General features: G+C 44.7%; 1 protein-coding gene across 1 annotated transcript in view; it reads left to right on the plus strand.

Annotated features, from left to right (window-relative positions):
* The window catches only part of LOC108874713 (titin-like), a 203,254-nt gene that overhangs the window by 30,821 nt on the left and 160,369 nt on the right, over positions 1 to 12,064 (plus strand). Inside the window, 1 exon segment of the mRNA XM_051073998.1 lies at positions 2,227 to 2,277. Within this exon segment, the coding sequence (XP_050929955.1) occupies positions 2,227 to 2,277 (51 nt within the window).

Here is a 12,064-nt window from a genome sequence, read left to right on the forward strand (position 1 = left end):
GGCATGCCGAAGCCAGAGATAAGCTGGTTCCATAACCAGCAGCCAGTTCAGCCCACCAAGAACGTGGTGTTTCATTTCGATGAGGTCACGAACACTGCCACGCTCATCATAGTCGATGCTTTCTCTGAGCATGCCGGACAGTACACCTGCAGGGCAGCCAATAACGCTGGAGAGGCTGCATGCTCAGCCAACCTCACCATTACAAAAGAAGAAGAAGGAGGTAACTTCTGGATCCTTTGGCTGCAGCCATATTCCCTCTGACACCACCCGTTTCTCCTCCTGCAAGATTAATTCACTCCCCTTAAATACCTCTTTTATTATCTCTTCAGGGGATGTCCCAAACCAATCCACAAAATCAGAGTCAGATTTGATTACTTTACAGTGTGCTTTAGTGTATGAAAAAAAAAAAAAAAATATATATATATATATATATATACACACACACACACACACACACACACACACACACACACACACACACACACACTGGTGGTAATTCTAGTATTTTATATAAACTTATGACACACCCAGACATTTCTCTTTAATGTATTATCCAAATAATTGTGACCAAATTATGCACTGATCAGAATATCCTACAGCTGAAAAGGTAATATGTTAGTCCTCTTCGATGGATAAACTATGACCTCAAAACTATCTGCACGATATTCATTTATTATGATTAAATTCTCCCTCTGCAACAAATAATTGAGGCAACTGCAAATCTGTCGATAGTTTAGTGCAATATTGGGACATCCCTCAGCCTTCCTCCAGATCTGACTAACCTCACTGCCCCAGAGAGACGAACAACCTCCACCAGTGTGTTTGAATCCTCATCTCTCCCCACAGGAACATACTCATCTCTTCACCCTTCTCCATCCTCTCCGTCCTCGTCACCCTCCTCTCTTCTCCTGCACAGGAAAACTCTGGGAAATGCATGAAACTCACGTGTAATGTTTCTGTTTTATGTCTGTCCTTCAGGAAGCTCAAACCCTTCTTTGTCTGATTCATTTCGTGCCGCTGTGTTTTGTAATGTGTTCATTACTTGTTGTTTTTCACCTTGTTCTCGCAGATGTCCTTGATTTTTCCCCTCAAAATCTACTTTCTCCCAGTATGACCCCCAAACGTCTTTAGAAGACAAACTGGACTTGAATCTTTTTGCCTTTTGCATTTGTGTCCTATCATTTTGTCAAGTGACCGAGTGAAATCAAGCTGTCAGAAGTTGTCAATGATTAAAATACAAACTTGATGTACAAACCAGTTTAAGGCCATTAAAGGTCACTACCACTAAACATGACAAAAGAATTATTGTACTGTTACATGAGTGAGGTGGAGCTTTCGATTAAATTTCTGGGTCTTTATCAGTGGAGACACTTTGTTCAGTTGTCGTGGCTGATGGTTCATTTGGCAACATGTGTCCCAGGTATGAAACTAAGATAACCCATGTTTTACAAATGAACAAACAACTGAGCCTTCATCATCTGGTGACATGGACCATGAGATGGTGGTTGAAAGTGAATACTGAGTTAAGATTATTTTACCAAAGTTCTGTCAGAGGTAGTTTTTGTTGCAGTATTACTCTGAGCCAGCGGTGACAGCACTGAGTGTAATGCTACAGAACCCTATTTCAATCTGACTCCCTGAAAATAAGACCAGCTGTTAATTTACAGATATTACTAATGAAAATAAACATTTTAAAGCATCAGAGAACAGCACAAAACAGCTAATTAGGATGCTAAAAGCTGACCAATGACCATATTAATTTGAAACCTTGGTAAATTTGACCTCTGATATTTTCAGTTCTGTTTGAAGTTTTTTACTTTAACAGTGCAGAGTAGAGTTATTAAACCTGTTGAGGAGGTCTGTGAATTTCAGGTAGAAGTTTAGTCGAGCTGAATATTGGCTCAAGATCCATTTAGCAGTTGTTTTTGCTGCTTTCAACTGACTCTCTTGGTCTTTATCAATGAATGGAGTTGGCTTAGTTGTTGGTTAGATAGATGTTTTTGTTAAATGAAACATTTTGATCAATGATACTGTAGCTTATCCAAACCCAAACACAGAAGGTCAATTGATTTGAGTCCAGCAAAGAAAAACTGACAGAGGTGGGAGTCCAGTTTTAGAGGTGGAAATCCTGTCTTTCTGCTTGTGTGAGGGAAGCTTTGAAGACCCTCACTAGATCTGCCCTATGTGGGATCCTATTTTAATTACTGTCATCTCTTTGCTTCACAGTGACTCACGTGAGAGAGCAGATTGAAGCCAAGATTGAACAAGAAGTCAAAGGTAAGGTCGCATCAGATTTCTTACCATCATGTATCAGAAACACCAGATTACTGTCACACATGAGAAGCAGGCAGACTGGAAAAGGGACAGTTTGACCAGATTCCTGTTTCACTTGATGAATCTTTTACTTTGAAAGTAGTCTGTCAGCGGTTAACTTTGATCCAAGCTTTGGCTCATTGAACATGCGTTTTGTTTTTTTGTTTTGTTTTTTTTTTATGTGGAAAACTTGTTCAGAGAGTTGAGAAAAAAAGATGTGTGGGTGCATGCATTATGGGTTATTTGGATTACAGTTGACGTGCATCCACAGACTACTTTTAGAGTTTGTAAATATGTTGTTATGTTAAACTGTCCCTTCAAATAATTTTGGAATTTCTACAGTTGCATGTCACCTTTATGCGTCCTGAGAGAAGATTTCTGTTGTCTGTTTTATTCTACCTGCTCTGTTTTGATGATATTCCATGGTTTCCCCCAGGCGAGCACTCATAGAACTTGCTTGTACCGGGTTTTGACACTTGCGGTTTGCATCCAAACGTTCGTTTCATTTTGGCATGAAGGTTCTTCTGATCTTTTCCCAGAAAAAGGCGCAGGATATGTATCTTTTAAAGCTTCCAGATTTGAAATGCCCTTTAAAAGATATGGAGGTTTACTGCATCTGGAACTGAGACCTTCCTCCTGCAAAATATTTCTTAGCCTGGCTTGCAGATAGTGGGATGTGATTCCTGTGGTTTGCACTCTAAATAACACCAGTAAACTATATTAGTTCGAATAAACGCCTTCTCACCCAATATTACAGCTTCATTTGTTTAAGTTTTGGAATAATATATACGTTCTCGAGAGCTTTGCTTCTCATTGATACTTGTGCATCATTTATTTCCTCTTAAGTTTAAGGATTAGAAAGGGCGTTTATTCTCCTGTCTGCAAGTCAGGTAAGGGATATTCTAGTGAATAGCGAAAGCAAATAAAAAGAAAATTAAACAAGCAAATGTTAGCAGCCCATCTTGGAAATATGCATTTTTTTAATAATCATAAAATAATTTATGTTTTGAAGAAATTTCCACAGACGAAGGATCAAAACTTCCTGCAGGTTTCTAATAAAAAGAATCAAGTCTTGCGTTTATTCGAACAAATATGGTGAGTGAAATTATTTCTTATGGCATTGTGACTCCCAGCATGCATTTAATATTTCCATTAATGATTCATTCAAATCCTTTTCTCTTTTTTTTACCCCTGGGGCTGTGTTGTTCTGACCGTTGTCTGTTTCTTTTTGCAGAGCTGTTTTATCATCCACATGGCAGCACAGAAGTCACTGGTGCTCGTCAGCTGAGAGGAGCCTTCTCCGACACAGAGGACTTCCTGGATCATGGCTTGGTTTCGGCCAATCGCTGCTCCAGCAGAACATCCTCCATCAGCTCGTGGACAGACAACATCAAACCTAGTTTCACCAAGAAACTAAAGTTCCAATCTGTTTTAGAGGGGCAACCAGTTGAGTTAAAGTGTAAACTGGTTGCTTGCCCTCCCCCGACAATCCTTTGGTTTCATAATAATAGATCTATTCCTAAAGAGCGTAGACGTAAGATCTGCACTGACAGCAGAATGCACATGCACACTACCAGTCTGGTTATTGATAGCATCAAAGAGAAGGACTCAGGCAGTTATAAGGTAATGGCAATAAACACGGAGGGTTCTGCTGAGACCACAGCATCACTTTTGGTGTCTCTGAGGGAAGAGCAGTCCGCTAACTACCTAGGCTTTGTTAAGCGCTCTGCCAAAGCCCATGAAAGCATGGACACCATGGCAGAGCAGAGAAAAGAAAGGAAAATTAGGGTCGACCTCAGGTGCGTGGGGTCTCCATTTGACAAGATGTCCAAAGCCCATCAAGGAAGATCTCGGTCTAAGAGCTCTTTGGTGCGTACTGTGTATTTCCGGTCTGGTTCCCATTCAAAAGAAAAAGAGACAGAAAAAGAGTCTAAGCGTTTAGAAACTGCCTCTGAGCGTGCCCCATCCCCTCCCCCCATGTTTGACAGGTCTGAGCGATTTAATGACAGATTCAGTGATATCTACTGTGACCGGCGCACTGGTGCCAGGTTCAGTGACAAGTTTAGTGACAGGTGCAGTGACAGGTACAGCGAAAGGTTCAGTGACACAGAAAGCCTTCACAATGAGGTAAGAACAAAACTTACCACACTCCAAAAAGCCGTCAAACAGAGGAAGAGGCTTTCTATCTCTACCATGTCCTCCTCAGAGTTTGAGTTAGAATCGGTTGTCCAGCGAGCCAAGCTATGCAGATTATGTTGAAAAGCTCAGGGTCAAGCCTGCCTCTGTGCCTGATGTCCAGCATTTCAACCGACCCTTTGATTTGGGGGAGAGTCATAAGGAGTTTCAAGGTAAAACCTCAAGTGGGGATCCCACTCAGCCTCGTGTGAGGCATTCATTTGAGCCTCAGTCCAGAACCAGGGCTATTCAGATCATGAGAGGTGAGTTGGTTGATGCATTTGTGGCACAGACAGAAAGGAAATCAGGTGAAAAATATTCACAGACACTGGGTGATAAAAACATTGAGAGTTTTGTTGAATCTCAGGCAGATGTTAGCGTGGAGAAGATGGTAAGTGAGCATAGCAGTGCTGACCACAAGGGAGAGGGTTCAATGGTGGAAGTTGAGCGACGTCACCCTGAAGCCACATACTCTGAAACAAAAGCATATCCAAACACTACAATGTATACCGAAAGCAGGGAATCTGTCCGAATTGTGCCCGCTAAAGAGGAGATATCTGTCAGAGAGTCAACCAGGTCTAAGGTAGTCACATCTACCAAGGAAAAATTCCTAAGAGAAGCAGTACTGCCAGAAGACATAGCAACAGCAGAAACAGTTGAGCCATACGAAGAGGAGTCTGCAGGGGAGTCTTTGAGGGCTCAGTATGAGAAGAGCCTGGAAGCTGACCGAATGGAGTGTGAGGAGAAACTCCTCGCACTGCGTATCAGGAAATGGCAGCAAGGGAGTAGGGTGTCAGAGGAGGAGACATTTCACCCTGAAACTGATCTACCCATGCCAGCAGAGATACAGTATATGGAGCCTGAGAGGCACCTTTACACCCAGCAGGAGGTGATAGAGAAAAGAGAAACTGTAGAAACTGAAGCCATGCCTTCCTCTTTCCATAAATCACCCAGAATGAGGGCAAGATTGGAAGGTCCAGAAGTTACAACTGCATCAATACCCAAATCACCTAAAGTAAAAGCCAGAGGAGAAGAAGTGGAAACATCTGCCTCCTTGCTTGCAAAATCAGCCACAGTGGAAGCCAGATTAGAGGAAATGGAAGTTGAAGCACTACCCATGCTGGTGCAGAAATCCCCCCGAATTAAAGCTAGAGCCGCAGAAGTGGAAGCAGAGTTGTCACCTAGAGCTAAGGCCAGGGGCAAGGACAGACTCAGAGAGTCACCCAGACCAAGACAAGTCAGATCTGTCAAGGAAAGGTTACTTAGTGAAGGTGTAACACCACACAGCATGGCAACAGTTGAGCCATATGAAGAGGAATCTGCAGGGGAGTCTTTGAGGGCTCAGTATGAGAAGAGCCTAGAGGCTGAACGGATGGAGTGTGAGGAGAAACTCCTTGCCCTGCGGATCAGGAAATGGCAGCAAGGCATTCGAATGTCAGAAGAAGAGACATTCCACCCTGAAACTGATCTGCCCATGCCAGCAGAGACACCGTACATGGAGCCAGAGGAGAATGTTTACACCCAGCAGGAGGTGCTGGGGAAAACAGCTACTGTAGGCCACACTACCATGTCAACACCTAAGTCACCAAAAGCAAAAGGTAAAGTAGAACAGGATGAAACCAGTGCCCCCTTGCCTAAAGCCAGAATAAAGGCCAGACCAGAAGAACTGGAAACTGAGGCATCAGTCATGCTGGTACAAAAATCACCCAGAATAAAAGCTAGAGTTATAGAAGTGGAAGCTGAATCATCACCTAGATCAAAAGCCAGAGCAGAGAAGATGTTGTTTGAGAAGACAGGAGAGGAGCATGAGCTCCAGCTGTCAAGGGAGAACATCTCTGAATTAAAGAATGAGAGTGAGAAGTTTGTCAGTGAAGAGGAGGCCTTGACTCAGCGGATAATGAAATGGCAACAGGATGTTCTGATGGAACAAGAGCAAGCTGTGAAGCTAGAGTCCGACTGGGTGGAGGGTTACTCACCATTTCAGACAGAGAGGAGCTCTGAAGTTGGAAGAAATGTAGCAGAGGCCTCTGCTTTAGAATCAACTGTGCAACCTGAAGTGGTCTGCAGTAGGAAAACTTTCCCTGGGAAAACTGCCAAAGAGAAGTTCCTGTTGAGTGAGTCAGTTCCTGCTGATTTCCAAGATCAGCGGGGTGAAAGCCTGCAGTGGCCACCTGCTGGTGAGCTGCCAACAGAGGGGCGTGAGACCAGGTTGCAAAGGGACAGTGAGTATTTTGTAAGCGAGGAAGAAGCGCTGGCTCAGCGCATTCTAAAATGGCAACAAGATGTTGTTGAACAAGAGGAAGTGGCTGAACTGGAGTCTGACTGGGCTTTGGAGAGCCAAGGCAAACAGCCTTGCTCCAGGCTGCCATTAGAGTCAGTTGTTCCACCAACTGATAGTGAACTCCATCATGGTGGTATTTCTCATGAAACCCATCCCACTGACCTTCTGCCTCCACATACAGCTGTTTCTGGTGAAGCCTTACCAACAAAAAAACCTTCACCTCTTCAGCGTGCCACTGGCTACGAACCGTCTTCTCCTTATTCTCCTATTCAGCCTGACTTATCTCACCGTGATCATGATCTAAAAACTACTACTGTAAAAGACACAGTGGGTCCATCAATTCAGAGATACTCTCCAACCCAACTCGTTCAAGGTGAGAGCCCTCAAAAGCCATCCAAAGAGTTTTCCTCAGTCAGGAGACGCTCCCCATGCCGCAGTCCACAAGATGATCTGAAAGGAGAAGCAGAGAGGAGATGGAGCAGGGAAGAGCACCCTATGACTGTTGATAAATCCAGCAGTCAGCGCTTCCAGTCAGAGATGAGAGAAGAGAGAGAGATGAGAGCGGAATTAGGAACTACTAGAGAGAGTAGTGAATGGAGACAACAGAGGGATTTTGGAGGTGTGAGGAGAGAGGAAAGTGGAGATTTGATAAGATCAAAACAAAGTCGTGAAATGAGTGCAGAAAGCCTTGAACTCGCAGCCGTAAAGAAGGAGGAGCAGAGAGTCCAAGAGAAGTCACATTTAAAAGGAGTCTACGAAACCCAAGAGTCTATGAGGACAAAAGAAGGAGATAAAAGTGCCGGGGGCTCCCGTCCAGTATTTGTGAAAGAGATATCTTCAGTTAAAGTAACAATTGGTGAAATGACTGAGTTTACTTGCCAGTTCCATGGTGACCCTCTCCCCATAGTCACCTGGCTCAAAGATGGCCACCAATTAGCCCACAACCCTGACTATGATATCATGAGCAAGTCTAACAAATCAAGGCTCACTATCTTCTATCCAACCACAGACCACGAGGGGACATATGACTGTGTTATAACCAATAAACATGGCAAATCCATCTGCAGTGCCACTCTTGAGATCTCAGACAAAAAGGCGGTGAGAACGCTGGGTGTCACACAGGAAGTGGTAGTGACAGAGGAGCTGGAGAAGGGTGATGAAAACCAGGAGCGTCTGATGGAGGAGGAACTTCAGTCCTACATGGATTCAGGGAAGGCAACACTAAAGGTGCCTCAGGCAGTGATCCATAAGCACCGCTCCTTGGATGAATCCTTTAGCTCCTCACCTGTAGAAATCAGAGTTACTGCTCCCACTCCTGTCCCTGAGATGACAGAGGTAAGCAGTGAGAGCAAACCTCAGGCTTTTACAGAGAAAACATCAGATGTGCCAAGTGATGAAGAAGCCTCTCAGACTGTCAAACACAAATTCACATTCTCCTTTGATGTAGCCAGTGAAGCTCCTCATCTCAGCGGTGAGTTAGGGAATATCACCTGTTCTGAAGGCAACACTGCTGTATTAGAGTGTGCAGTTACAGGTGAACCTGCTGCAGACATTGCATGGTATTGTGATGATGTTTGCCTTGAAATCACAGGTGGAAAATACAGAGTTGAGGTAGATGATAAAATGTACAGGCTGTATATCCAGAGTTGTACATACAGTGATGCTGGGGTGTACAGATGTGTTGCTAGAAATAAGATGGGAGAGGTTACAAGCATCTCTGATGTGTCATTTCAAGTTGCAGAGCCTGGACAATTTTCAAAGGGTGGTGGTGCTGCACAGCATGCTGGTTTTACTCCATCTGAGAGAGTGAGGAAGTCTCCTGTTGATTTAACTGAGGATGTTAAGAAACCTGCTGTATTTCACAAAGCTGGCATCACTCATACTGAGGATGGTGTCATTTATACAAGAGATAAACTTACAAGCTTACAATCCCCATCAGAGCTAGCAGCTAAAGCCCCGAAATCCAGACCCGGTGTCTCTAGAGAGCCTCCAACCATATCTGGCTGTGGTTTGCAGGCTTCTGCTGCTGTGATAAAAGTTTCTCAGATTAAACAAGCTTTTGAGTCAGATTCACCAGTTGCATTAATGACTCCCCCCTCTCCTGAGGAGCAGAGAAAGGGAACACTTTTCCCTGAAGAGTTTATACCTGCGGTAGCCATCTCCGTTGACCAACAGGAGCAAGTAATTGAACCTAAACCTGACTCCATGTATGCAGAAAGCAGTATTAGACTTGCTACTGCTACAGCAGTAAATCCAGGTTCTCTTGAAGCTGTACCTGATGGAGCAGAACCAGATTTCACTCAGACTATTCCAGTAGCATCCAAACCTGTCTCTTTTAAGACCTCCCAGCCCACTACTTCCATGGAGGAAGACAGTGAGATCTTTGTGATATCTGGTGATATTGAGGGAGCAGTGTTAGCAGAGAGTCATGGTGCAGTTAAACAGTTTGTGGAGGAAGTGCAGGAGTCTCCAGAGCTGGTCAGGCCTAAGCCACAGAAACCTGTTCATTTTCCTTTACAAATGAAGGCAGGTGAAGAGGAGATGGTAAGAGAGGACACTGTGCGTACATTTGACAGAACCAGCAGCTTCATTACTTTCCAGTCTGAAAAAGTTCCTGCAGTAAAACGCTCTGTCAGAACTTCAGCTCTAGCTGACGAAGCTGTTAAGCCTAAACAAATTTCTGAATCTCTCAAACCTGAGAGACAAAGGGAAGCTGCAAAGTCTCCCTCTATTCACGGTGAAGCTGAAATTGCTAGTAGGGCTAATGTTATGGAGGGGTTAATAGAAATGGAACAAGAAGACGTTAAAGAATTTGCTGAGGGATATGTTCTCATGCCTGGGGTGGAGCATGTGAGTGAGGAGGCTGAAATTGGTGAGGAGCTGATTTCCATTCCTGAGCCCTCTATGGACAAACATGTTATGAGGGGGCTAATTTCCATCCCAGAGCCTTCTATGGATAGTGGTGTCTTCCTCAGTATGCCGGACTCTCAGGCCAGCATAACAGAAGTAGCAGAGGGGATGGTGGCTGGTGATGTAGTTGAGCCTCATGCACAAGTCAAGGGTGAAGAGGAGAGATTTGATGGCCATCTGAAGGCAGAACCTAAGCCGCTTCTTGTCAAGCCAAAAGTAGACAGCAGAGCTAAACCACTTAGTCTGCCTGTGGATGCTGCTGCTCGGGGATTGGAAAGAGGAAGTTTGGTCAGGGCCCCAGCAGTTGAGGCTGAAGGAGCAACAGCAGCAGTTGGCTCCATGGAAGAAGAAGAGGTAACTTTCGGTGCTGTGTTCGATTATTACAACCCTCCAGCAGACTGGGGAAGGCCACTGTCCCCCGAGTCTGAGATGTCCATAGAAATTGGCAGCACTGTGAGTGAAGAGATAGCAGAGGTAGCTGAGAGGTTTTACACCCCAGGCTCATCCACAGAGGTCTCACAGCCAATTGCAGAATCGTTCCACACTCCCAAGTCTCCCCTGTCCTTCCACACTCCCAGTTCTGATGCACCAGGTGGGTTTATGACCCCTAAGGAATATCCCTTCTCCCCTGCAGAACATAAGAGAGCCTCGACAGGAGAATCCAGTGAGAAGTTTTTCTCACCAGTTCAGTTCCTGATGTCTCCCGCTGATGAGGGCATTGAAACAACACCTCCTGGAGTAAATGTGGACGATAATCAATTCCTCACCAGGGGTAGAGGGTCTTTGGGCCTGGCAACCCTTCAGGAGAAAGTGCAGGGGATCCCTCCGGCCTTCCTCAAGCCTCTCATGAAGAAGAGAGTGTTTGAAAATGACTCACTAACGTTTTTTGCTGAGGTGTTTGGCCTGCCTTCCCCTGAGGTGAAGTGGTTCTGCAACAAAACCCAAGTGGTGGCAAATGACAGGGTTAAAATGGACAGAGATGGTGATAGTATCTCACTAACAATTCACAATGTCACCAAAGCAGACCAGGGAGAGTATATCTGTGAGGCTGTGAACTATGTTGGGGAAGCCAGAAGTGTCGCTTTAGTTGTAGTTGTATCACAAGAAGTGAGGTTCATGCCTGCCCCACCTGCTGTCACTCATCAGCATGTGATGGAGTTTGATGTGGAGGAAGATGACTCCTCTCGTTCTCCATCCCCACAGGAAATTCTGCTTGAAGTAGAATTGGATGAAAACGAAGTGAAAGAATTTGAGAAACAGGTTAAGATCATCACCATTCCTGAGTACACAGCTGACAACAAGAGCATGATCATATCTTTGGATGTGTTACCAAGCATTTATGAGGAGGGTGCCGTGGACTTTGTCACCCAGGAGCATGATGATTTAAAAATAGCTTTTGAGGTCACTGAGATGCCGCCGAGGTTCATCAATCCCATTTGTGACATGGAAACCCCAGAGGGAACCACTGTCATGTTTGAGTGCTCACTGATGGGAATTCCATCTCCTATTGTGTCCTGGTTCAAAGGTGACAAAAAAATTCCTCACAATAACAAAAAATACTTGCACTCATCTGATGGAGACAACCACTTCCTGAAGATCTGTAAAGTATCACCTCAGGACAGTGGAGTTTATACCTGCAGAGCTATTAATGTTGTTGGGGAGACTTTGTGTAGGGCCTCTCTGGTGGTTATAAATGCAAAGGCTTTCTCAGGTAAGACCAGAGGTAGGGAGTTGACTGCTGTGTCTCTCGGAAGCGCCAAAGTCCAGCCTCAGAAATTCGACTTGATGGTTGACAACACGTCATTTGATGGTGAACAGGTGTCAGAAATTGAGCTTGAGTTTGAATTTGAGCAAGAGGCAGATGAGTCACAGCGGGCAGTCAGGCTGGTGGCCAACACTGACAATGAAATGAGTGAACAGGGAGAGAAATATGTTAGCATTAACTTTGATGTGTTTGCGGAGCCAGCAAAAGACGACAAGATAGAATTCAAAGGAAAGTCCTCTGATATGTGTAGCTTCCAGTTCCAGGTGACTGAGACGCCCCCTAAATGTGTCATCCCACTGACTAATGTTACAGCAGCAGTAGGGACGCCCGTTATCCTCCAGTGTCTGGTTAGCGGTAAGCCAAACCCCACCGCTGAGTGGTACAAAGATGGAGACCGCGTCACAGATAGTAGGTGTATAATCCAAGAGAAAACTGCAGGCCATTTCAATCTGCTCATTACTAATGTGACTGAGAGTGATGCTGGTGAGTATAAATGCATAATCGAAAACACAGCCGGGTGCATTGAAACTACAGCGCTGCTGAAGGTGTTTTAGAGGTTGAAGGTCTTGGGCTGGTCGCTTAAAGAAAAACTGATCATCCACATTATTTTGTTATATAAC

This window comes from Lates calcarifer, linkage group LG1 (assembly GCF_001640805.2).
Source record: "Lates calcarifer isolate ASB-BC8 linkage group LG1, TLL_Latcal_v3, whole genome shotgun sequence".
NCBI lineage: Eukaryota > Metazoa > Chordata > Actinopteri > Centropomidae > Lates > Lates calcarifer.